The 25029-nt window shown below is 34.5% G+C and overlaps 2 protein-coding genes across 2 annotated transcripts; both read left to right on the forward strand.

Moving 5' to 3' along the window:
- Positions 1–2216: 2216 nt before the first annotated feature.
- Positions 2217–7522, forward strand: LOC137816413 (probable LRR receptor-like serine/threonine-protein kinase At2g16250). The gene is made up of 5 exons (XM_068619537.1): positions 2217–2884; positions 2975–5002; positions 5423–5548; positions 6038–6060; positions 6466–7522. Exons 2-5 carry the CDS (start codon positions 3168–3170, stop codon positions 7059–7061), a joined length of 2580 nt encoding a protein of 859 aa, XP_068475638.1. The 5' UTR covers positions 2217–2884; positions 2975–3167; the 3' UTR covers positions 7062–7522.
- A 4347-nt stretch (positions 7523–11869) lies between these two features.
- Positions 11870–24413, forward strand: LOC137815338 (probable methyltransferase PMT28). The gene is made up of 16 exons (XM_068618483.1): positions 11870–13124; positions 13399–13548; positions 14992–15262; positions 15361–15453; positions 15803–15977; positions 16486–16728; positions 16932–17126; positions 17814–18009; positions 19659–20546; positions 20751–20866; positions 21323–21498; positions 22215–22405; positions 22493–22579; positions 23309–23466; positions 23556–23766; positions 23846–24413. The coding sequence occupies exons 1-16, from the start codon at positions 12300–12302 to the stop codon at positions 23990–23992; spliced, it is 4122 nt and encodes a 1373-aa protein (XP_068474584.1). The 5' UTR covers positions 11870–12299; the 3' UTR covers positions 23993–24413.
- The last annotated feature ends 616 nt before the right edge of the window (positions 24414–25029 follow it).

Genomic DNA, 25029 nt, shown 5'->3' on the forward strand with positions numbered 1-25029 from the left:
TGCATTTTCAAAGTTTTTAAATTTAATTTTATGATAAATTAGTTGAAATCTAACTTGTGTGCATCCCTAGTCAATAAATTTGATGGTAAAAATAAATTAAAACTAAAAAAAATGAAAGATTAAATTAAAAGAATATAAAAAAAGGCTTCCATTGACATTCACAGGAACAGTCCAAATGAGAATAGTATGGTCTAGCAAACTTATGTTCTTGTTTTAATTAATTTAAATTCATACTTAAATTAACATATATTTTGCTTTGATTTGGTCAAATCTTATGTAATTCAGTTTTCAAATGTTTTGAATTATCTTAAAATATTAAACAGTTATAAATTTTTGGAATACTATTTTATATGTAAGCCATTCAATCCAAAACTAAAAGAGAAAAAAAAGTGACTTAAATAAAACATATATTTCTCATAATAATTATGAAAATAAAAAATATTATTAAACATAAAAAAATAATTACAAAAAAATAATTTATATAATTTTATCATACGTAGTTATTATTATTATTGCTAGTTAATTCAATTTTAATTTTTTTTGGAATAAAATAATAAGACTTTGTATACATTATAAAAAGAGAATCTCCTTAACCATATTATAGATAAATATAATTAAAAAGGAAATATTATAATGATTATTAAAATAAAACTATTTTAATTTTTATTAATTTTAAAATGTCATGATTATATATTATTTGAAGATAACTATTTATTATTACAGATAATTTTATAATTGTTTTTAAAATAAAATAATAAATTTTTTAGATATTAATTTTATAAAGTGGTATCAAACTTAACTCAACTTTATAATAATGCTTTACAATGAAATTATACCTTCTCATACCTACATTTTGACAGTGAGTTAGTGATATGATAGATAACAACAAACTATAATCAAAATAAATTGATATCGTATGAAAAAGTGGAGTTAAAGTCTAATTCTTAGTTTAAAAAGTAAAATTTACACACACTTATATACTAAAAAATATTTTTATAAAAAATATAAATTTATTTACTATCTTAGTATTAATGTTGAAAAAAAAATGAGTTTATGAAAAGATTTTGTGCATGAGAGGATATAGATGATAGTTAGAATAGAAATGGAATCTTGATGAGCATTATTACCTCAATAATTAAAAAATAAATGAAGACTCAACTGAGTTGTCATTGAATATAAGAAAGGCTGAGTTTGAATTGAACACAAGTTAAATCAAAGAAACCATTATTATTATTAATTCATTAAACAAAACGCCCCATCGTCAATTTCACACTTTTTCTGCATAAAACTATGGATTTTGGACCCATCTTTCTGTTCTCATGTGATCTTTCTTCTTCTCATTTTGAAAATTCTACCTGTGAACACACATCAACAAACTACAACTTGTTCCTACTCTTCTAACTAAGTTCTCTACAACCATTTTTTTTTTTACTCTTAATAATTGTCATAACAATCTTCTTAGACTGCTATATAACAATAATGGTTTAAAATTAGATATCGATTAGGGACTATTTCGATAATCTATATATAATTCTAACTTAACTTATTCAGCACTTATTATGAAATTGAAATGAATGATAATTTATATATTATTTCTTTTTTATTCTTATCTAGTTTATTCAAAAGTTGAAGTGAATGATAATTTATATATTATTTATTCTTTATTCTCATTTAGACGTTTGTTAAGGATAAAATCGGAACATAATTTTTAAAATAGACAATACTTTGAATGCGGTTGTAACATTATGTGCACTAAGTATGTTTTAGTTTTTTTAGCAGAAAATTGTTTTTTTCATGCGTGGTTCAAAAAATTTTGTTCTTTATTTTTATAATCATAATAAAAATTGATACAATAAGTTTGAGTTTTTAAAAAATTAATGTATATTTTTTTTAAAATTGTGTTAAACCGTGTTAGAATTGTTAAAATTTTAACAAATATTTTTTTAAATAGACACTTCACCGATACTTACGAATAGTATCAATGTTCGATATATGTGTTCGACATAGACACACTATTTAAAAGACGTGTCCGAACCTCATATACTCCTTTCTCTTCCAACTCACCGAGACTTTTAAGGATAAACTGTGATTTGATGGAACGCTGATCATATCGTTTATCATTGAATTATTATTATTTTTGTTCAATTTCATCAGTTGAATAAAATTTGTAAAATAGTAAAATATAAAAAAAAAGTGTTTGATTGATATGATGATGCATTCAGTGGACGGTGATTCAGGGTCTCATTTTGATGTCTACAGCAGAAACCAGAAAAGAAAAATCAACTGAGGAAAAAGGCCATGCAATTCCACGAAACTTCTAACAACAAATTGACAATCATTTTGTTTTGCAATTCCTTGATGTGTTGCAGTAACGTTTTGTATTATCCAAATTCTCAATCCACTCAAATCTTCTTACAAAACCACCCTCCATAACCACACACACCACACACTTTTCATAACTACCATTAACGCACTTCAACCTTTTTCAGAGAAAACCTCACACAGTGGCACGCTCTTCTTCACTCCCACCCCTTTCTCTCTCTCTCTCAAACCTTCATTAATATCTTCGGTGAGTTAGAAACAAACCAGGACTCGTGGCCGTTGGGGGCACCATTAATGCACTATCCATTTTCTTCGCACCCATTTAATGTTTAGTTGCAAAAGGCTCACCTTTGCTTCGGAACCATCACCCCTTTTGGTCATGTAAAACACACCGCAGCATTACACAAACATACAACCTTAAACATGCCAAAGCCTTGTTCCATCCACGCTCGTGCGAGGGAATAAAAAAACAGAGACATTTTCCCCGATTGAAACATTGATGGATCCCTTTTGTGGGCTGTGTCGGAGTTCAGAAGATACAGCGGAACAACATCGTGTGCAGGTAAACAAACAAAAGTGAAAAAGTAAATAAAATTCTGGGTTGTTTGTAGAATTTGCTGAATTGAACTAACCTGGTGCATGCATGATGCAGACGAAGTAAAGTAGTTCAACTGGTACAGGTCAAGTAGCAGTCCCGAATTCAAGTTCTGGTATTCCACTGTGTTCTGCCTTAAACACCCAGAAGGAGAACTTTTGCAGTGATATTAGTTCTAGTCGAGTGGAGCAGAATTTTTACTGTAGAGGATATTTGTGAAATAAAGAAGGGAATTTGAGTTTTGGGATTCATGGGAATGGGGGCAATTGCAGAGAGTGTGGTTTCAGTGTTGTTGTTAATGTTTGGGTTAACAATGGGAATGGGTTTGAGTTCGAGACCGGAATGGGTCGCGTTAAGGGAGCTTCGATCGTCGTTGGGGATTAGGGCAAAGTATTGGCCCATAAAAGCAGAACCGTGCAGGAACTGGACCGGAGTTCAGTGCCGGAAAGGTCGAGTTGTGGGTTTAAACTTGTCCGGTTTGAGGAGAACCCGGTTGGGTAGCGTTAACCCAAGTTTTGAAGTGGGTTCTCTTGTGAATTTGACACTGTTAGAATCGTTTAATGCTTCTGGGTTTGTGCTTAATGGGTCTATTCCTGAGTGGTTGGGTGGGAGACTGAGGGTGTTGGATGTTCTTGACCTTAGGTTTTGTTCTATAACGGGTTGGATTCCTTATTCAATTGGGAAGTTGAGTGTGTTGAAGGTTTTGGTGCTTTCAGGGAATTTTCTCACTGGTAGAATGCCTTCAACGCTTGGGAACCTCACAAGGTTGTCTGTTCTTGATCTCTCTGCTAACTCTCTTTCAGGCTATGTGCCTGCTTCTGTGTCTAAACTTGGGAATCTCACAAGGCTTGATCTTTCTGGCAATTATTTTTCTGGGTCTGTTCCACCTGAACTGGGTGCACTTTCGAGTCTTCAAAAGTTGAACCTTTCTGGGAATTCTTTTACTGGGTCGATTCCCTCTCAACTGGGTAACCTTTTTGAGTTGGTTGAGGTTGATCTTAGTATGAATTTTCTGTCGGGTTCGTTTCCAGGTGATTTGTTTTTCTCTCGGCTCTTGGCCCTCGAGGTTCTCATTCTCAGAGGGAATTCGTTTGATGGCGTTCTTCATGATAATCTTAGGCTAACGCCCAGGTTGAGCTTTCTTGATGTGTCCAGTAACAACCTCACTGGGACACTGCCAAATTTCACAAGTTGGAATGTTAGCTCTGCTGGTGCTGTGTTCAATTTGTCAAACAATTTGTTCTATGGAGATCTGAACACTTCACTGTACATGTTTAAAACAATTGATTTGTCAAGTAATTATTTGGAAGGTGAGGTGCAAGGTGGTGGTAACGTTATTCTAGATAGAAATTGCCTACAGATGGCTCCAAACCAGAGGAATTTGGAAGAGTGTAAAGAATTTTATGTTGCAAGAAATTTAACCTCTGCATTCCTAGAATCTAAGTCCAGGAGCAGCAGAAGGGTGGTATTCATACTGGTAGGAATATTTGGGGGGCTTGCCTTTATTGCTGTGCTGACATTGGTCCTCGTGCTGGTTCTAAAACAACGTCACAATCGTAGAAGCTTGGAAGTTCAAAGGGGGACCAAAGAAGAGGGACCTGTTCAGGAAGGGGAAAGCCCTATACCTCCTAAGGATGCTGATTTTGTGACTGGCGTGGGAGAAGCATTTAGTTCTGAGAAAATTATCCATTTAACTGGCAATTTTGCTGAAGCGAATATCATAAAGCATGGCCATTCTGGGGTCCTCTTCTTGGGAGTCATGGAAGGTGGAGCAACTGTGGTTGTCAAAAGGATAGATTTGAGTTTATTTAAGAGAGAATCATACATCGTGGAATTGGGACTATTAAGTAAGGTTTCACATGCAAGATTTGTCCCAATCCTGGGCCACTGCTTGGACAATGAGAATGAGAAATGTATAGTTTACAAGTACATGCCAAATAGAGATTTGGCTACTTCTTTGCACAGAGTCAACGAGTCAGATGGTAAATTGCAGTCCCTGGATTGGATCACGAGATTGAAAATTGCAATAGGAGCTGCTGAAGGCCTAGCTTACCTACATGAGTGCAGCCCTCCCCTTGTCCACAGGTAATGCCAAAAGCATTATAGATTGTTAGTGTTCTCTCACTATGGTTATGGTTATAAGAATATGATCACGCCACTAAATAGAATTTGTCTGCAAAATTTGATTGAGTTTATGTTGTCAAAAAAAGCTATGCTGGATTCTCATTTCTTTAGCATGGTGCCCTTTTGATTTTAGAATGATATACTTCTATGTTAGAAATGGAACTTCTAAGTTGACTGATGTATTGACATAAAAGTTGACTTATTGTTTTTTTCATAGGCATAAAGCTAACACTCAAACGTTTATGTAGTTATATTTTATATTACAATTGCGTTGCATTGAGTTGTTACCATTGCCCTTGTTAACAATGAGTGAAGTTAGGAGGTGTGAAAGAACTTTTGTAGTTCTGCAAATTACTAAAATTACACTCTTGATTTTTGAAGGGATGTCCAATCTAGCAGTATACTTCTTGATGATAAATTTGAAGTGCGACTTGGAAGTTTGAGCCAGGTTACCGCCCAAGGAGATCTTCAACAGGGAGTCATCTCAAGGGTTTTCAGCAAGCCACCGTAAGTTTTTGAATTGATGGAGCATAACTGTTTTATAATGAATGAAAATCAAAGAGATATTGTTAAAGGGGTATAGGTATAGGTCAGTTGGTTGAGCAGAAGTGTTAAATTCGTATGGATAAAAAAATTCAAAGAGATGCTGTGATGATTTATAAACATACTGAAGCTTTTAATGGCCAGAAAAATGATTTGATCATACCTATGATTAGTATGTTTGTTGCTTTGTCTTGGGCATTTGACCTATTTAATTTAACTTTGCATATCTTCTTAAGTGACCGAAAATTGATGTCTCTAATTGATTGATTTGTAAATAAAAAAGATTGCATTCTGTTGATAAGGATGCTTCTTGTAATCAAGGGACACAAAACACAAGCAAGCTCACAGAGTTATCACTGATTGCTGATTTTCTTGATATTAAAATTCATTCTCTTGTTCATATTTGTATCCAGAAAAGGTTGTAACTAACTTGATTTTCTTGTGATTTTGCAGACCTTCTAGTGAAGGCGATCCTGGTGAGTAAAATTGGTTTAGCAATGACTATTTAGTTTTTTATCAGATTGTTGATCCATTCATATTAAGCCAGAAACTTTGTCATGTTTTGAAATAACTGTAAAAAGTAAATTATTTCAACAATTGATTATAATCAACATTTGAATGCAGCAAAAATTAGTATTTATATAAGAAAAAGAATATATATACACACACATATAAAGATGGAACAAAAACTGTTGAAAAATAATCATAACTCACAAATCTTTAGATTCATAAAATCAGTTTTTTCTGATAAAAACAACTCATTAGAAATTTGAGCTATTATTTCAAGCATGTTGGCTTTAAGATTCATGGTCCTTTTGTTGTTTAAAACTGCTGCAAGAGAAATCCTTAACATTTTATTTTCATGGTGTGCAAATGAACAGGTAAATCATCAGTGACATGCACCTACGACGTGTACTGTTTCGGGAAGATTTTACTGGAACTCATCACCGGTAACATTGAAGTGAGCAAGTCAGATGATGGCACTTCAAAAGAGTGGTTAGATCAAACCTTGCCTTACATCACTCTGTATGATAAAGAACGAGTGACTAAGATTGTTGATCCACAATTGATTGTGGATGAGGACCTATTGGAAGAAGTATGGGCCATGGCAATTGTGGCTCATGCATGCTTGAATCCCAAGCCTTCCAAACGTCCTCCCATGAGACATGTCCTGAAAGCATTGGAAAATCCATTGAAGATTGTGAGAGAAGAAAATGTTAGCTCAGCAAGGTTGAGAACAAACTCTTCTAGGAAATCTTGGAGCACTGCATTCTTTGGTAGCTGGAGACACAGCTCATCAGACAGTGTTGTGGCCATAACACATACAAACAAAGAGAGTACCAGTGACACTAAAAAATCAAGAGTAGGTTCTCAAAGCAGTGGAAATGATCACTCATCTTCCAATAAAAGGTCATCCAATGAAATTTTCCCTGAACCATTGGACATGCAAGATGTGGAGAGTGGAGGGGCAAGATAAGCACTTGTGAAAGATTTGGTTATTCTTTAGTCTGTGAGGTTTTTTTACCACTTTTTCAGATAATTGGTGGTGCCATAGCAGTTGCTTGTGAAAGTCACTACCCAGCATCCATTATGGTCCATTTTGAATCAATGGAAAACCTTGATTCTGCCAGTGATAGCTTTTGCTTTCTGAAGCTCAGATTAAGAGGTCTTGTTGAAATGTCTGGTATATGAGAGCTCCAAAAAACTGAATATTTTTTACTCATTCAAACAGCCCTCCTTTTTAGGCAAAGAATTGTGTGAAAAAATGTAAGATAATGAGAGGGTTTTCATTCCTGCGAGGAATTGGAAGTGGAAAAAAGGTTGTGTTACTCGTGCATTCCATTCGCAGTTTGTATTTAGCATTGTAAATCTTATTGAGTTCTGTGGCATAAGCCCTACTCTTGAAGTGTTGAAAAGTGTGACATGATTGGTAGATAATTTTGTTCTTTACGTATGTGGTTTAGAGGTTTTATTTTCTGGTCCGTGTATGAAAAATAATTGTTGTGATAGGTTTTTTAAAGGATATCTGTATCTTGAAAAACTAAGTCTTAACTTTTGGGCAAGGTATACCCTGATCAAACAAGAGAAAAAAGATTGGCTAGGAAGTCATGTGTTACTTGAGGTGTTCTGTGCAACTTTGACAATAAAAAACATTCTACTTTCGGAAGGGTCCAGGTTCAATTTCACAAAGGACACACTCTAGCAGAGACACTGATACACGGATATGGAGATACATATAATCTCTAACATGTAGGATACAGAAAAGGATTTGTTTCTTATTTTTACAATCATACTAAAAATTTATACAATAAATTTGAGTTTTTAGAAAATTAATGTATTTTTTTTTTAAATTGTATTAGAATCGTGCTAGAATTGTTAAAAATCCAACAAATGTTTTTTGAATTGAACATTTTAACTATCCGTGTGTCTCTGACATGGATACACCATTGAAGAGAAATGTCCGAGCTTCATATGACAGGAATCGTTGTCCAACTAGCATCTATTTTAATTCTTATAGCAGTTGAACTCATGCAGCATAAAATCTTCAAGTGTCAGTAGTACTTGTCAGAAGAATGCCAAGTTAGAACAATGCTCAACCCGCATCATACACATTAGACAAGCTCATTAAACGAATTACCATCCACTGAGATATATTTTGTATGATTTGGAAAGTGGAAAAATGCAATATTAATAAGCATAGTTTACTAATATGTTCTTTACACATTGGTATGATATTAAGGTATGATTTAGCAGCAATTAGTCTGCTATCTCTCACTAACACCCCAACAACGAGTTTACAGTCATATTGACAGAAAAAAGAAAACCGAAAGAGCAGTTTCCTGTTGCAAAGCAGACACCAAAGGGAGTCAAATTTTTCCTGATGAGCAGAGAGTTCTGATAACCAGTCTTCATGATTTGGACCTATGAAACTGTAAATTGTAAATTACGTTGTTTTGTAAACAAGTTTATACATTTTGAATGGTTGAATGAGTTACTGATAAATTGTAATCCCACACTTAGCTTATACGAAGGAAGGAGACAATTTTGTAATTTCGGTGTAATAAAACTCTGTGTATCAAACACCTTCAATCAATGAATCTCAACATCAGTGACTTAATCTTCCTACTAAAGAAAAATGATCAAAACTTGTAAAATAAATTCAGAACTTGTAAAAGAAATGGAAAACAATATTGCTTGTTATTTGGTGTATATAACAGGGGAGATGTAACAGAAATAACAGAAAGATGTCAGCTCATAGTTGTTGTGTTTCATGTACTATTTCACATGATTCTTTCAATGGGGATACACTTGACTCGATAACACCACCTCCAATCCAAAACTTTAAGATAATAAATTTGTAAGTATTTTTCTTTATATATGACTGTTGGAGATCCAACATTAACTAGAAATTAGAGCATTTCATAGTATATAAGTAGGTGCAAATCTCAACTCATAAGTTAGTTTTATGAGGTTGAATTAGGCTTAAAATCTACTTTTTAATATGGTATCAGAGTAATTTTGATACTATCCTAACGATTTGTTTGTTGACCTTACCGGACCACCCGCTATCGGGCCATTATCGAACCATCCATAATATATTGTCCCACGCACGAGCTCACTCATTTTATTCATTATATATCTAGGAGTGGGACTCAAACTCACAAATGGATGCCTAACAATTTCTAGTTTTATTATATTTATATGCCAATACGTTCCTACAACCTTCCAAAGGGTTTAGCAAGAGGCCTTGATATTGAATTTGAAAATTTAGTTATTTTGTATATTCTGTCATTTATACTGCAATAATAACTAACTTAAGACATTATACAGCAAGTTGGTAATGCAGTTTCTTCTCAATGGCCTTTATTTATAGTGTAACCGTTTTTTGCTTCATTGTAAGGCACTGCAGGGTAGCATGTCCTTTTTTGTGCCTCTGCTAGTTAGTTATTTTAACTACTTGTGTTGTTTAGTAGTATTGAGAAAAAGAGTTTGGTGGCTGGGAGAAGAAGAAGGGGCAGTGTCAGAAGAAGTGGAGGAGAAAGAGAGATGTTTTTGGGTTTGTTCTGTTGATTGCTATCTACCATGGATAGGCCTTATTGAATACTGGCATTTCATCTTGTTGTGGAGTACCATGAGTGGTTGTAACTACAATGACAGACAATTTATGAACAAAGGATTTAAGTAGTTTTTTCTAACAGCTCAAAATTAAACACTGAATCTCATGGATTGAACTACTCCAAACAAAGAGACACCTCACACATTGTAGAGATTCATTACCATGGCAGATCTCAATGAAGGAACCACCTTTGTAACTTTCATAGCACATTAAATGTTATGAGATACTGATAGAGAGTTGGGTGAAGCCTTTGGAGACAACATTAATTCCACAACACCCATAACAATGGAAACCTAAGAGTCCAACTAGATATGAGCAATGAGATCCAAGAAACAACTCAAACTCATGAAAAATATGTGAGAAGAAGAGCTATTAGCAAGCACAATACTTGTGTCAGAGAACACATTTTCAAAAGAATGAACTTGTTTAGAGAGAACTCAACAATGTCCACCAAAACCAAATAGAGGTCAATGGAGACTCAAAATGCAACTAATCTCAAAGTATACTACAATTAACAAGTAAGAAATAGAACCAATATTATACATGATGATAAAGTCATTCATCCCCATTAACATGTGCCTTCATATATACCTTATTTGCTGTCTATTACTCCTCAACAACAATAAGGTCTATTTGGTTAGATCAAATTATGTTGATGTCTTGGTAGATACTTAGTACTGACATAGAAGTTATGTACTTGGAGGAATGAATTCAACAACCCAATTATCCAAGTGTATTCTGAGATGATAATAGAAAGATACTTATCTTTTCAACTTCTCCTATTGTTAGTAGGACTGACCTTAGAAATTTTCCTTGTGTTTAAAATATTTTTAAGTTCAATGTGGGGGGTTTTCCTCTTATCCTTAGAGGAATCAAAAGACTTTATTGTCATCTACAAGTATAATGGTGTTTTCTCCCCGTTAGAGATCACATGTTCGATTAAAGTTACTGATATTTTATATTGTATAAATAGATGCAAACCTCACATTATAAGTCAATTTTATGAAGTTGAATTAGACTTAAAGTCCATTTCTTAATATTTCCACTATGCTTTCATCGAAAACCAAAACCATTGACTTGTCACTAATAAAATCTTCTTCCTAGCAACTATGGTTTTTCATGATAAAAAACCTCATCATCTAAGCCTCAAGATGAACTTGACATGCTAATAAAGGTGGTGGAAGGAATGACATACTTATAGTTTTCATTGTAAAATATAAGATATGGAAAAAAAATGACAAATAAGAATAAGCATAGAATGCAAAAGCTTCAAAGAGAATGTTTCAAACAAAATTCACATTCAAATATTACTCATTAAGTTATACGATGTTTTAAGACACAAAGCAAAACATTGGCTATCCTATAATCTTGTTAGTTCATGATCATGCAAAACCCTCACTAAAAACTAAAAGCATTTAATTTTGTCTAGCAAATGATTACTCATAAGTAATAATATATGAATATATCCAACAATTACAAAATGAACTTGAAACAAAACACTCTATAACACCTTAAAATGTTACAAATGTTATTTCAAATTTCAAGTTTACTTTTACTTACTCATATAAAAATCAATCACTTAAAAATCGTTCAAATGTTTTTAATCGTGATAAAAAAATATCAATTCAAATAAATCATCTATTTGTCAACATTACTTTTTACTCAAATTCTTAACTTGAAGGCTTAAATATATTATAAATTATTTATTGTTGACAAATTAGTCAATTACAACTTTAAAATAAAGATTAACAACTTCACTATCTATTATCATATTTCCAATATATTATTTAGTTACAACATGCTTATATCCTTCAACTAAAAGATAATTTTTTTTTATACAATAACGTTTTCGTAAAAAGAGATATTCACTTTAACTCACCTATTCAATACTTATATTAATTTACTTTTAACCATTTTCTTGTTCACTTGTTGAATTTAGTATTAATATTCTTACATTCTCTCTTATCCTGATTAAGATAATTCATCATTAATGCCCTCAAAACACTTCACGTCTAAAGAGATAAAAGATTTTTTTTTTCTCATCAAAGATAATGTCTAAAATTCAAGTAAGAACAGAACATTTTGTTTTCTTTTGAGAAATAATAATAATTATTATAGTTGTTGTAATTATTATTAATAATAGTGTTTTAGCACACTGGTAAATACCGTTGTTGATTAATCGCTGACTACGTATAATCTACTGTGTTTTTTCTGCACCAAACCTCATACGGATCGAAGCTCCGAGGAACATGTCCATTGCCTAACCATGATACCTCAACCACTGACGCTACTTCGAACCCCTTTTGTCTCTTTAACTCTCGTTTCCCACAATAACCATTCCCACGCTTCCCCTTTCTCAAAGTTTTTTACTTTCCCATTCTTCACTCTGAAACAGACATCATTTCTTCCATAAGGGCCACCCCACCTAAACCTCTTCATTTCACTTCTCAGATTTGAACAAGAGTTATCGATTTCCGTTGTTTCACTCTTCACATTTTCATTTGTTGGACCGATAGGCTTAGATCAAGGAGGGTGGTGGTAGTTCGAAGAGCTTACATCGATAATTGGGTTTCAAATTTTGGTTTTCTGGATTGAAGTATGGCCATAGCTCGGTTGGTTCGGCAGGCGAAACGCCCTCATGGGTTGTGGGTGAAGATGGCAGCTGTGACTGTATTGGGTCTCTGTTTCATCTTTGTGTGGGGAGTGTTTTCTTCTTCTTCTTCCTCTGTCACTTCCCAAAGGGAGAGTTTTGAGGACATTGCGGAACCCGTGTCCTCTTCTTCTCACAAGCCGCAAAAGTTGAGAGATGATTCTAAAAAGGGTGGGGGGAGTGAGAAAAAGAGTAAGAGTAACGGTAACGGGTCTTCTCACTCTTCTGCCACGCGTCCTCACTCTGAACAACACAAGGGAAAGGACAGCAAGAAAGAGAAGAAACACGTGCATGAGGAGGACAAGGAGAAAGGGAATCATCAAGGGTTAGAGGATCCTCAACCCCAACATGTGGAAGAGAAAGAGAAAGAGAAAGAGAACGAGAAAGAGGAAGTGGAGGTGGAGGGTGAAGAAGAGAAAGTGGATCATGAGAGTGAAGTGGATGTGGATGCTGATGGTGGCAGTGATTTGGCTGAATCCGTGGATAAGGATGGTTCCGAGGTGGTGGAGGATGTGGAGGAGTTGAGAAAAAAAAGCAAGGGAAAGATCACAGGACCCTTGTTTGATCCAAATGCTAGCTATAGCTGGAAATTGTGTAGTACTAGAAGCAAACATAATTACATTCCCTGCATTGATATTGAAGTTGGTGGTGGCAAAGTAACAAGCTACCGGCACACAGAGAGGAGTTGTCCTAGGACACCCCTTATGTGTCTGGTTCCTCTTCCTCATGAAGGGTATGGATTTCCACTGCCTTGGCCTGAGAGCAAATTGAAGGTATATGAAAAACCCATAAAATCCTAGTTTGGATTACTTCTTGGTTATGTGAGCTTTTGAATTGAGATAAGTATTTGGTTTTTGAGTTACAAGATATCCGTTATAAGTTCATAGGTGTTTATGCAGAAATTAGATAAGGTAGCTTATGGAAAAGTTACAAGTTGATTTTAATTCGTACCAAAAGATTGATTTTTTTTTGTCTTATTCGTGTTTCTTCAGAAATTTATTCAAATTGGGACGGAATTTCTCATGGTAACATCTTGTGTCAGTGCAGATATTGTATAAGAATGTTGCACACCCGAAACTAGCTGCTTACATAAAAAGGCATAGTTGGTTGATGGAGTCTGAAGAGTATCTTACTTTTCCCCAAAACCAATCTGAGTTCAAGGGAGGGATTCATCACTATCTTGAGTCCATTGAAGAGGTAAGTTTTCTACTAGGTTGTGTTATGTTTGGTACCTCTTAAGCATGATTGTGGACAAACAGAATTGATCATGTATGAAAACTATAAGAGGGACTGCTGGAGTTTTATTTGTATACATGATAAACTCAGAACTACCTTAGTGACGTTAGAGATTAACTTGCTAGTAACTTGGTGACTTGAATTTTTTCATTGTACCTGGGATTCTCTGTTTGGAGAGAACACTGAACTAAGTGAAATTACTAGTTATAGTAGGTCTCTCCTTTTAACACTAGCAAATTCATATGGTGTGTGTTTCATGTAGTTAGATGATTTTGAGACTGGCTAGTTCAGTAAGTTTAACACTTATGTTCAAAGTGTTATGCTTGAAAGTCTGATAGGAGGCGACCCTTTGTTACAAAGGTTTATGAGAGAAGAAATAAGGGAAATGGGAATAATGCCCTTTGATGTTAGTTAAAAGGAGGTTTGTATTAAAAATAATTAACATGTCAGTAGAGAGTAAAGGAGGTTTGTATTAAAAGATACATGGGAGAGAAGGAGGGGTATGGGAAATATATTGTTGGGAGGATTCTGGTCCCTGGAAGAACCTGAGCTATTCTTTTCTATAATACCTGATCTACTTGTGAGCTTATTTGGCTTAAACAATTACTTAAAGAAATGCAATTTGGAGATGTCACTCAAATAACAATTATATGAGATACTTAGGCTACTCTTCATATTAACTCAAATCTCATCCTTCATGGAAGGACCAAACATTTTGAGATTGCTTACCATTTTATTCAGGAAAATACTGTATCTGGAGACATCAAGTTAATTCGAATGATCAATTAGCAAATATTTTCACTAAATCTTTACTGGAACCTATAATTGGTTATATTTGTAATAAGCTTGGTACATACGATTTATATGTACCAACTTGAGGGGGAGTGTTAAATGTAATGGACTTAGCCCATATATTTTGTATGATTCATATCTATAAATACATAACCCTATGTGTTCATTATACACAAGGGATTAATCCATATCTCTTTTACTTTATATTAACATAAATAAACCCTTTAAATAAATAAAAAAATATAGATTGAGATTGCAGAATGAAAGAGTTAAGTTATGCCAATCATCAAGAAGGCTGAACTATATATCTTAACTATAGATACAATAAGTTGAAAATGTATATATGACACTGAAATTTCTAGGATTGTATTGTTATGGTTTGTTCAACAAGTTATTGAATACTTTTAGGGCTTTCTTTGTCACAGCCATTTTCAGCGCTTGGTTTTATTTGCACAACTTATATTTCTCTGTATATTCTATAATTGCATTGTGATGGTAATATTAATACTTGTTTATACTAGCTTACAAGTTTCAACTAAAAATATTTTTTTGTTACTCTTTATTATGTATGTCGTCTTGGAAACATTTTGATACTCATTCTGAACTTTATAGATGGTACCAGACATTGAATGGGGTAAAAACATTCGTGTTGTCCTGGACATTGGATGTACAGATTCGAGCTTTGCAGCTGCGCTCCTTGATAAGGAAGTTTTAACATTATCACTAGGATTGAAGAATGACCTTGTGGACGTGGCTCAGGTGGCACTTGAACGGGGTTTTCCAGCAGTGATTAGTCCTTTCAATAGAAGGAGGCTTCCTTTTCCAAGTCAAGTTTTTGATGCTATACATTGTGCAGGTTGCAGCATACCTTGGCATACCAACGGTTTGTGTTCCTGTCTTCAGTTTCTTGTTTTCTGAAATAGTTCTCCAAATTACATGTATTTTGTTACAAGAACAGGTTGAAATTTCCCACTTTTTCAGGTGGAAAACTTCTGTTGGAGATGAATAGGATTCTTAGACCTGGTGGATACTTTATTATGTCAACTAAACATGACAGTATTGAAGAAGAAGAAGGTTTGGTCTCATGCTTCATTCATATGTGCCTTCACAGATGACATAAAGAAATTCAGTTTCTTATCAATTAATAATTATTATCATAAATTCTTGTTTGAGAAAAACTGAAGCAGGATATTAATTAATTTATTAGTATTAAAAACGGATCCATTATTGGTTTGGTCATGTTAAACCATGATCAAAATGGTAACAATTAAGTACACATTTCAAATTTATATTATATAAAATTAGGTAAAATTTTGAATTAACATAGCAATGCTTTGTGTAGATATTAACCTTGCTCTGTATTGTTACATCATGACAACTGAATTGTCGTACAAGTGACAGTTATTTATCTTTTCTCCTCCAGCCATGACAACATTGACTGCATCTATTTGTTGGAATGTTCTGGCTCACAAAAGTGATGATGTTGGCGAAGTTGGAGTTAAAATATATCAGAAGCCTGAAGGAAATGACATATACCAACTGAGGAGGAAGAAGATTCCACCGCTTTGCAAAGAAAATGAAAATCCTGATGCAGTCTGGTATCCTACTGTAAATATTATTTTGCTAAATTGATCTTCTAGCAGTATGTCTTTGCTTTCTACAATATTTTCCCAGTTACAAATTTTTATTGGTGAATGTAGACTTGTATTTATCTTCAGCATGCTAACCTGATTTTACTGCGTTAGTTTTTGTTACCAGAGTTTCCTTGATCTAGTAATGAAATACAATCACACATTAGTATGGTGGTGCAGCTGGTGATTAGAATTGGCTGTTACTTGTTTGGTTATGTATGTACTATATTTATGGTTAGAACTTTGAATTGATCATTTGAGCTTCCAAACAAAACTAGGAAAAAAAAAGATTATGATTGAACATTATGTTGAGACTTTATATGCCGGGGATACTTCAAACCAAACTAATCATTTGTGTGTTTGTGAATCTTTGTGTACTGCATTTAGCTGCTTGAGTTCATCACACGGTGTAGCTTATTTCTAATCAGATTAATCTCATTCATTAGTTGGTAAATTTTCAATGTTCTTTGAATAGGTATGTTCCCATGAAGACTTGTTTGCACCCCATTCCATCTGGAATTGAACAACATGGGGCAGAGTGGCCTGAGGAATGGCCGGCGAGGCTCGAAACCTATCCTGATTGGGTGAACAACAAAGAGAAAGTGGTTGCAGACACCAATCACTGGAATGCTGTTGTTAATAAGTCATATATCAGTGGATTGGGCATTAACTGGACAAGTATCCGGAATGTAATGGACATGAAATCCATCTATGGAGGGTATGCCAGAAAACCAGTTTGAATTTTGTACTCAATTTGAAAGTCCTTGTATCATGGATAAGTTCCTTGCATCAATGAGTGAGCTGCATTTTTCTCTGATACATATTTAATGCACATGTAATTTTTGTTCATTGCATGATTTCCTACATACATTAGAAACACTGGTAAAAAAGTAAATTAACAATTCTCCCTTCTAAATTCAGATTGGCTGTAGCTCTCTCTCAACAAAAGGTCTGGGTGATGAATGTAGTGCCTGTTCATGCACCTGATACACTTCCCATCATTTTTGAACGTGGACTTATTGGTATATACCATGATTGGTGTGAGTCATTTGGCACTTATCCAAGAACATATGACCTTTTGCATGCTGATCATTTGTTCTCACGGCTCAAAAACAGGTATTGTTGGATAATGTCTTAACATTATTCTATGTATGTTTTTTTCCTCGATGCTCTTTCATGACATTAAATAGTTCTGTTCTTGCTGATTATAGTAAAGTTAGAAGGTTCAAGTATGACATTAAATAGTTGTGTTGTTGCTGATAAGGTTCAAGTATGACATTAAATAGTTCTGTTATTGCTGATTATAGTAAAGTTAGAAGGTTCAAGTATGTTTTTACTTCATATAAAACTTAAGGACTTTTGTTCTGGTTCTTGTTATCTTTTTTTCCTTGATTCTCATCCTTTTAGAATTATCATATCATGTACTGATATGATACTATAAAAGGGCAAATACTAAAACAAGTCACATGATGAGATAACCACTACTTATGATTTTTTAAATGTATAACAGTGAGTGTCACCAATTTAATGTGGCATTAAATGGTTAAGTTCTTGAGATTGTAGTGAGATTAGAATTACATATTACAATTTTAGTGTTAAACTACATGCTTAAGATCACTGCATGTTCTTGAAAGTTGAAACAATTCTTTTGCAGATGCAAGCAGCTTGTGTTCATTGTTACAATTTTAGTGTTAAACTACATGTTTTTTTTTATAAAACTTTTATGTTAAGTATCATTATGCAACTTGACATTAAACTACATGCTTAAGATCAATGCATGTTCTTGAAACAATGATTTTGCAGGTGCAAGCAACCTGTGTCCATTGTTGTTGAGATGGACCGTATACTAAGACCAGGAGGTTGGACAATTATACGTGACAAAGTTGAAATTTTGAATCCATTGGAAGAAATATTGAAAAGTATGCAGTGGGAGATTAGGATGACTTTTGCTCAGGATAAGGAGGGTATCTTGTGTGCACAGAAAACTTTGTGGAGGCCTTAAGTCTCTGATATATGCAATTTTCTTCTTCTATAACACATCAACAACCATAACCACAAGTGTCACTATGATTTGTACTATTACCATATTCTTCCTTCAATGTGAAATGATATGCATGAAGGAGTTTTTATAGGCATCTTTCATCTAGCAAATCCATTTTTTTAACCATTGAGATTTACTATAAGAAATTCATTGAATAACAACCAAATTTAGAGACAAAAAATAATTAATCACTATATTAACTAAATTAAATACTAATTTAGAGATTAAAAAATTATTTATATTTAAAGTGGTTTCTATTATTAATAAAAATTTACGAAATAGTTTTTAAATTGGTATCTAATTAGTATTAAATACTAATACTAACTAATTCATTTATAATAAGATTTATTTTAACTAACAATAATATAAGACTAATACTAACTGATTTGTAATGAGATTTAGGTTAACTAACAATAGAGATAAAAATAATAATATATAGGTTAAAAGCCTTTAAACAACTTTTTTTTTTCTTTTAATTAGAATAATTGGAAGTTTAAGGTGAATTTGAAGTATGAAGTTATTTGAATGGTTAAACTTTTAGAAATTTGGTGAAACAAGGAAGTGAGATTAATTTTTTTTAAAAAAAACTGAATTGGGATTTTAGACTATTTGTATAATTTAAATTTGTTGAAAAATTGATTGTGATAATTTAAAAAAATTAAGAGATTAAATTGAAGTAAAAGAAAAATATTAAAAGACGAAAACTGCTCATGAATCATAGTAGAAACTCTAAAAGTTATATAACCTATGTAGCATAGATACGGATACAGACACTGACACAACATGAGTATGAATACGAAGATACGTATAATCTCTAAAATGTAGAACACGGGGACACAAATCTATATATTATATAATTTTGAATTATATAAATTGAAAATAAATATTTATGTGCAAAAGTATGTTTGAGATTCTTTTGATAGCATGAAGATATTTTTCATGACTGGTTCAAAAGAATTTGTTCTTTATTTTTATAATCATAATAAAAATTTATACAATAAATTTGAGCTTTTAGAAAATTATTGTATTTATACATTTTAAAATTGTGTTAGAACCGTGCTAGAATTATAAAAAATTCAACAAATATTTTTTGAATTGAACACTTCACTGATAAGTGTTCTACGAGTGTCGACACCAATACGTGTATCCGACACGGACACACCATTTAAGAGAAGGGTCTGAATCTCATAGATTATAACTAAGTTTACATATATATATATAAACATATACGTCTAATATATCACTAGAAGACATATTGAGATAATAATAATTATAATTATTATGTTATTAAAAATTAGGCTAAAATAGTTATAAGTAGTGTGAATATTAATTAATAATATACTTAAACTAAACTTAACTATATTACATCTGATATTCAAAACTATTAGATGAATGTGAGACTACATAAATGTTTTTTACTTTACATAATATGTTTTAAATTTTAATTTACAATGATAACAAAGAACCGGGCCTGCAACTTCATAGCCCGGCCCATAAACCTTTTCGGTCTTGCTGGTTCCTCCGATGGTGTTGGCCGCTGCAAACAGCTCCCGATAAACCGTTTCATTTCACTCCATTTTTCAGTAACAACAACGCATAGTTGTTAGATAGAATTAGTACACATTTTCTCTCTGAAATCTTCGTTTTGCAGTGCAACAATGTCGCTGTCAAAATCACTATCCTCAGTTCCCGCGCGTCTCACACTCCTCGCTCTCTTCTCCGCCACCACCTTCTATTGTCTCTACAAATCTCGTCGTTTAAGATACCTCAAACTATCTTCTAACCCTAACCCTAAACCTAAACCTAAGATCATTTTCCTCTCAGAAACCGGAACCTGCAAAACCCTCGCTCTCCGCCTCCACCGTCTCCTCGCCTCCAACGGCGTCGCATTCGACGTCGTCGATTCGCGCCACTACGAGCCCGAGGATCTCCCCAAGGAGACGCTCCTCCTACTCGTTGCCTCCACGTGGCAGGACGGGGCTCCCCCCGCTGCCTCCCGCTTCTTCGCCACGTGGCTCGCCGAGGCCGCCGCCGATTTCCGCGCCGGCTCCCTCCTCCTTTCGAGCTGCCGTGTAGCCGTATTTGGCGTCGGGAGCCGAGCCTATGGCGAGTCCTTCAACGCCGTTGCGAAGGGCCTCGCGACGCACCTGAGGGCGCTCGGCGCCAAGGAGGTGGTTCCGCTTTGCGAAGGGGATGTTGATGGTGGTGACCTGGACGAGGTTTTCGATCGGTGGTGTGAGAAGGTGGTGGCCGTTTTGAAAGGAGGTGGTGTTGCGGAGTGCGATGATGATGATAGTGGTGGTGCTGTGGAGAGTGTCTATTCGAGTTCCGAAGAGGAGTCTGATGTGGAGAGTGAGATTGTTGACCTTGAGGACATTGCTGGTAAAGCTCCTTCACGGCGGAAGACTGTGGCTAATGGGGAAGAGAGTAATGGGAAATTGAATGGCAGAAAAGAAATGGTGACTCCGGTGATTCGAGCAAATTTAGAGAAGCAGGTATACAATTTTGAATAATGTGATAATGTATCACTGCGTGCTGTGCAATTCGTGTATGGTTTGCGTTTGTTAGAGTTGCCAAGTTTTTTTTTGTTGCTTAGTAAGTGACGGTTTAGTTTTCTGCCTGATTGAACTTTGGTAGATGAGACGTAGGTCTAAGTTCTTTTTTTGAAATGGCTTTATTCGAGGGTTGCCGATTTGCAGGGGTATAAAATCATTGGGTCGCATAGTGGTGTCAAGATTTGTAGATGGACCAAGGCGCAGCTTCGTGGTCGAGGTGGTTGCTATAAGCACTCGTTTTATGGAATCGAGAGTCACAGGTAATAGAGCAACTTGACATGCTATTCATTTTATGCTATATGTCCAGGTATATTTCATGTCATAACATTATATTTTAGCTGGAACTCTAGGGGCTTGATTTCTTTACCTTATTCATTCCCGCTGAATTTAAAGATGGAGTTCATTAGTTATGTTGGTATGCAACTCTCTGCACCGTTGGATGGTCTAAATTAAATTTCACAAACAAGAAATTAGTAAATGGGTTCGGAAGAGGAAAGAAAGAGGGTGTACCTTGATTTGAAGATAACTTTGGGCTGCAATATAGTAATTTGGCTTTTGAAAAGTGGGGTCATATAGTGGTTGGCTTTATCCTCCTTGCCATGGGTTTTGTGAATTTTTCTTGTGCTTGTCAAAAAAGTGGATTTATCATTTGTTCTAGATATTACTGAACCATATTTCAGCTGCCTAATTCACTGTCAATTTTTGAGTTCACACAGATGCATGGAGACAACCCCTAGCTTGGCATGTGCAAATAAATGTGTTTTCTGCTGGAGGCATCACACAAATCCAGTAGGGAAAAGTTGGCAATGGCAGATGGATGATCCGATAGAGATTGTAAATTCTGCAATAGACCTCCATAAAAATATGGTTAAACAAATGAAAGGAGTTCCTGGTAAACTTATCTATCTATGCTACAATCATATTGAAGTATAAGGATATTTGTCTGATTAATGGACCAACATAGGGGATTAGTCAATATGAAGGAGATAAAGTAGCTTTTGATCATATCCTGTGTAAATATGCTCTAATTGAAAGCGTTGGGCACACTAAAGATATGTTATAGTGAAGAAGTTTAGATGGAAAGAGGGGGTAGTGGTAAAGGTTTCATTTCAAGTAAATATTCTCTTGTTTGAGAACTTTTAAATGCGAGATCATCATGTAACCTTTCAATCCCTTAGCAAGACTATCTCTCGCAATTCAAAAAAGAAAATTTATTTGTCCCTCCATTTCCATTCAGTCCCTCCATTTAAGCCATGCCCTCAATCAAAACCTAAATTATGATCTCTTTGAAAAAAAACTTCCAATTTTAATGATTTATTCTGTGGTTGTATTGTTATATGAACACTGCATTCAATCTAGGTAGCATAGCATCTTGAAATTCCTGTGCGTTTGTATGGCGACAAAGCCCATTTTGATGTATTAATTTCCATAATGCTATGCTTTGTAATTATAAATCAATAAAAAGAAAAAGAAAACTGGGGCACAAGCACCCTGCTATGTGTTCATTCTGGATATTGTGGATATTAGCTTCAGAGAAACTCCACCTTTCTGAACATCACTGTGTTCATGGATTAATTCCTAAATTGCCTCATTTAACACTTTGTCTAGGAGTCACCTTGGAGCGATTAAATGAAGGTCTCTCACCTCGTCATTGTGCATTATCTCTTGTTGGTGAACCTATAATGTATCCAGAGATAAATGCACTTGTGGATGAGCTGCACAAAAGGAGGATTTCCACCTTTCTAGTTACAAATGCACAATTTCCAGAGAAAATTAAATCGCTCAAACCTATTACCCAGGTATTGCATCATTTAGAGATACTAAAGTAAACTCATGTTGGTTTTGCTAATGCTAGTCAAACCTAATATTCTTGTTCTGCCTTGCAGTTATATGTCAGTGTAGATGCTGCAACAAAGGACTCTTTGAAGGCAATTGATAGACCACTATTTGGCGATTTCTGGGAGCGATTCATTGTAAGTATTTCCCCGTTCTGAGTGAAAATATGTCCTTAGTAGAATCATAGTGTGTTAACAAGTGTATTAATAAGGTGCAGAGAAATTCCTTCTAAGTCACTGCAAAGAGTAGCTTAACAGAATTACAGAGATGTCTTTCTTTTGTTGTCCAAGAGCTTTTTTTAGGATCCTTAGTTCCCACCATGATCGCCAATTTCAAAGCATGGATGTAGTAATAGATCCCAAAAAAGAAAACTGTTAGTATTAGTAGATCATGAGTAGCTAATCATCATACTGTCAAAGTTGGTAGGGAATCATATTATTTTGGAGATAATCACTGACAAGTTAATCATTATACTGGCAAAAGTCTGATGAATGTATCTACTTGCATGGAAAATGAACGAGAGTCAGTCTTGAAGTAGACTTCATAATAAATTAAGGGTATACAAGGAAATTAGCAATTAATACATCTGAAAATGAGTCTATTGTGGTTCTTATAATTAAGACAAGAAGTACACCACTGATTTGTTTCTTATAGATAGGACCAGGGGAGTATTTATTTTGTTAGAACCCCTCTTTTTTCATTATAAAGAGTGTGGAATACTAGTTGTAATAGTCACTATTTGATTACAGAAAAAACACAACTAATTCAGTTTCTTTTTCCTTTTATGTTGAATTTAATCTTAGCATGTGGTGTATACTTTGTCTGCTTGATCAGTTTGTCTATGTATGTTCATAACTATTTGCCAGGATTCCTTGACTGCTTTAAGGGAAAAACATCAGCGAACTGTATACCGCCTGACCCTGGTGAAAGGTTGGAATACTGAAGATGTTGATGCTTATTCTAAGCTCTTTAGTATAGGAGATCCTGACTTTGTTGAAATCAAGGGAGTTACGTATTGTGGCTCGTAAGTCTTCACACTATTCCCCTATTTGTCCAGTACTCAACTTGGTTTAGTCTTAGACCCTCTTTTAAATGACAAGGTGCTCTTCACAGGTCCACTACATCAAAACTGACAATGGAAAATGTCCCTTGGCATACTGATGTGAAAGCTTTTTCAGAGGCCCTAGCTTTGAAAAGCCAAGGAGAGTATGAAGTTGCATGTGAGCATGCTCACTCGTGCTGTGTCCTCTTAGCAAAAACTAATAAGTTCAAAATCGATGGTCAGTGGTATACATGGATAGACTATGAAAAATTTCATGATCTGGTAGGTGTTCGAGTCCTACTGTTCTTTTGGACCAATTTGGATTATTTGTTTATGAAATTTAGCCTCAATTTATTTTCAGGTGGCATCTGGAAAAACTTTTGACAGCAGTGATTACATGACTGTCACACCATCCTGGGCCATCTATGGATCGGATGAAGGTGGATTTGATCCAAGACAATTGAGATATAGGAAAGAGAGACATCACAAGTCAAGCCGCAAACAATGAGGTTAGACATTTAAGAGCTTTTGGCCACTGACATTCATTTTCCTGTTGATCTTACTTCTTCGGTGTATAACTCATTAGGTTATACAACATACTTCAATAGGATAGTTTTGTAATACATGGCTTCATACATAGGCTAGTACGATTTCAGTGTATTTAAGCCCCCAAGTTTTCCCAATTGCAAGTTGAAAGAACATTATATTTTTCTTATTTACCTCGAATTTTGGATGTCAATTGTAGTCGCAGAAGCAACTTATTTTTGAGATTGAGATCGGTAGAATATGTTTGAGCTTTTGCTGTACAAAGCATTGCTTAGTGTTGCTCTGTTGTAATATTTTGGCAAACTCCTTTAGTTATAGCCTTTCAGGAGAGGAGGATTAGGTGGAAATATTATAATATAATGCAAACATGTAGATTGTGTAAATCTCGAAGTAATGCTTTCTACCCCTATTGTCTTCCTAGAGTTCAATAGTAAACAGTTTTAAATTATTATTGTACATGTACGACGAATAGCCAACCTTGTTAGTTATTGACCATAATGTTCTCTTCTACCCAAACACTCACAACTTCATTATTTTTTAGTCCTTGAAAGATTCTATTCAAATAATTTGTCTCTTAGTCATATTTCTATGTACTAATGGTAAATTCAAATTATTGTTACTATTAAGAAAACTCAAGCGATATCAACTTCCTATGAACGAGAACTGCCGAATGAATGCCAAATTTTGTTATCGAAGGATGCGAATGATGTTAAAATTTAAGATGAATAAATTGATGTCACACGCCTTTTAGGATCAAAGTGTTTATTCTTTAGAGTTCTGCCACCCTCCACCTCACGCTCAATTTATAACTTTGAAGTCAAAATATGGGTATCCAAAGCGGTTTTCCGGATGCTGCGTTACACTTGTGGATTTGTGGGTCGAGTCATACTCATTACTCATATGTTGGTACATACCATTTTCACGTTTTTACCATGCGTGATTTTTGCTGGTCCCATCCTCCGCTATTAATTTTTTCCATACTTTAATTTGGTTTCACAT

The sequence above is a fragment of the Phaseolus vulgaris genome, chromosome 1 (assembly GCF_000499845.2).
Source record: "Phaseolus vulgaris cultivar G19833 chromosome 1, P. vulgaris v2.0, whole genome shotgun sequence".
Classification (NCBI taxonomy): Eukaryota; Viridiplantae; Streptophyta; class Magnoliopsida; order Fabales; family Fabaceae; genus Phaseolus; species Phaseolus vulgaris.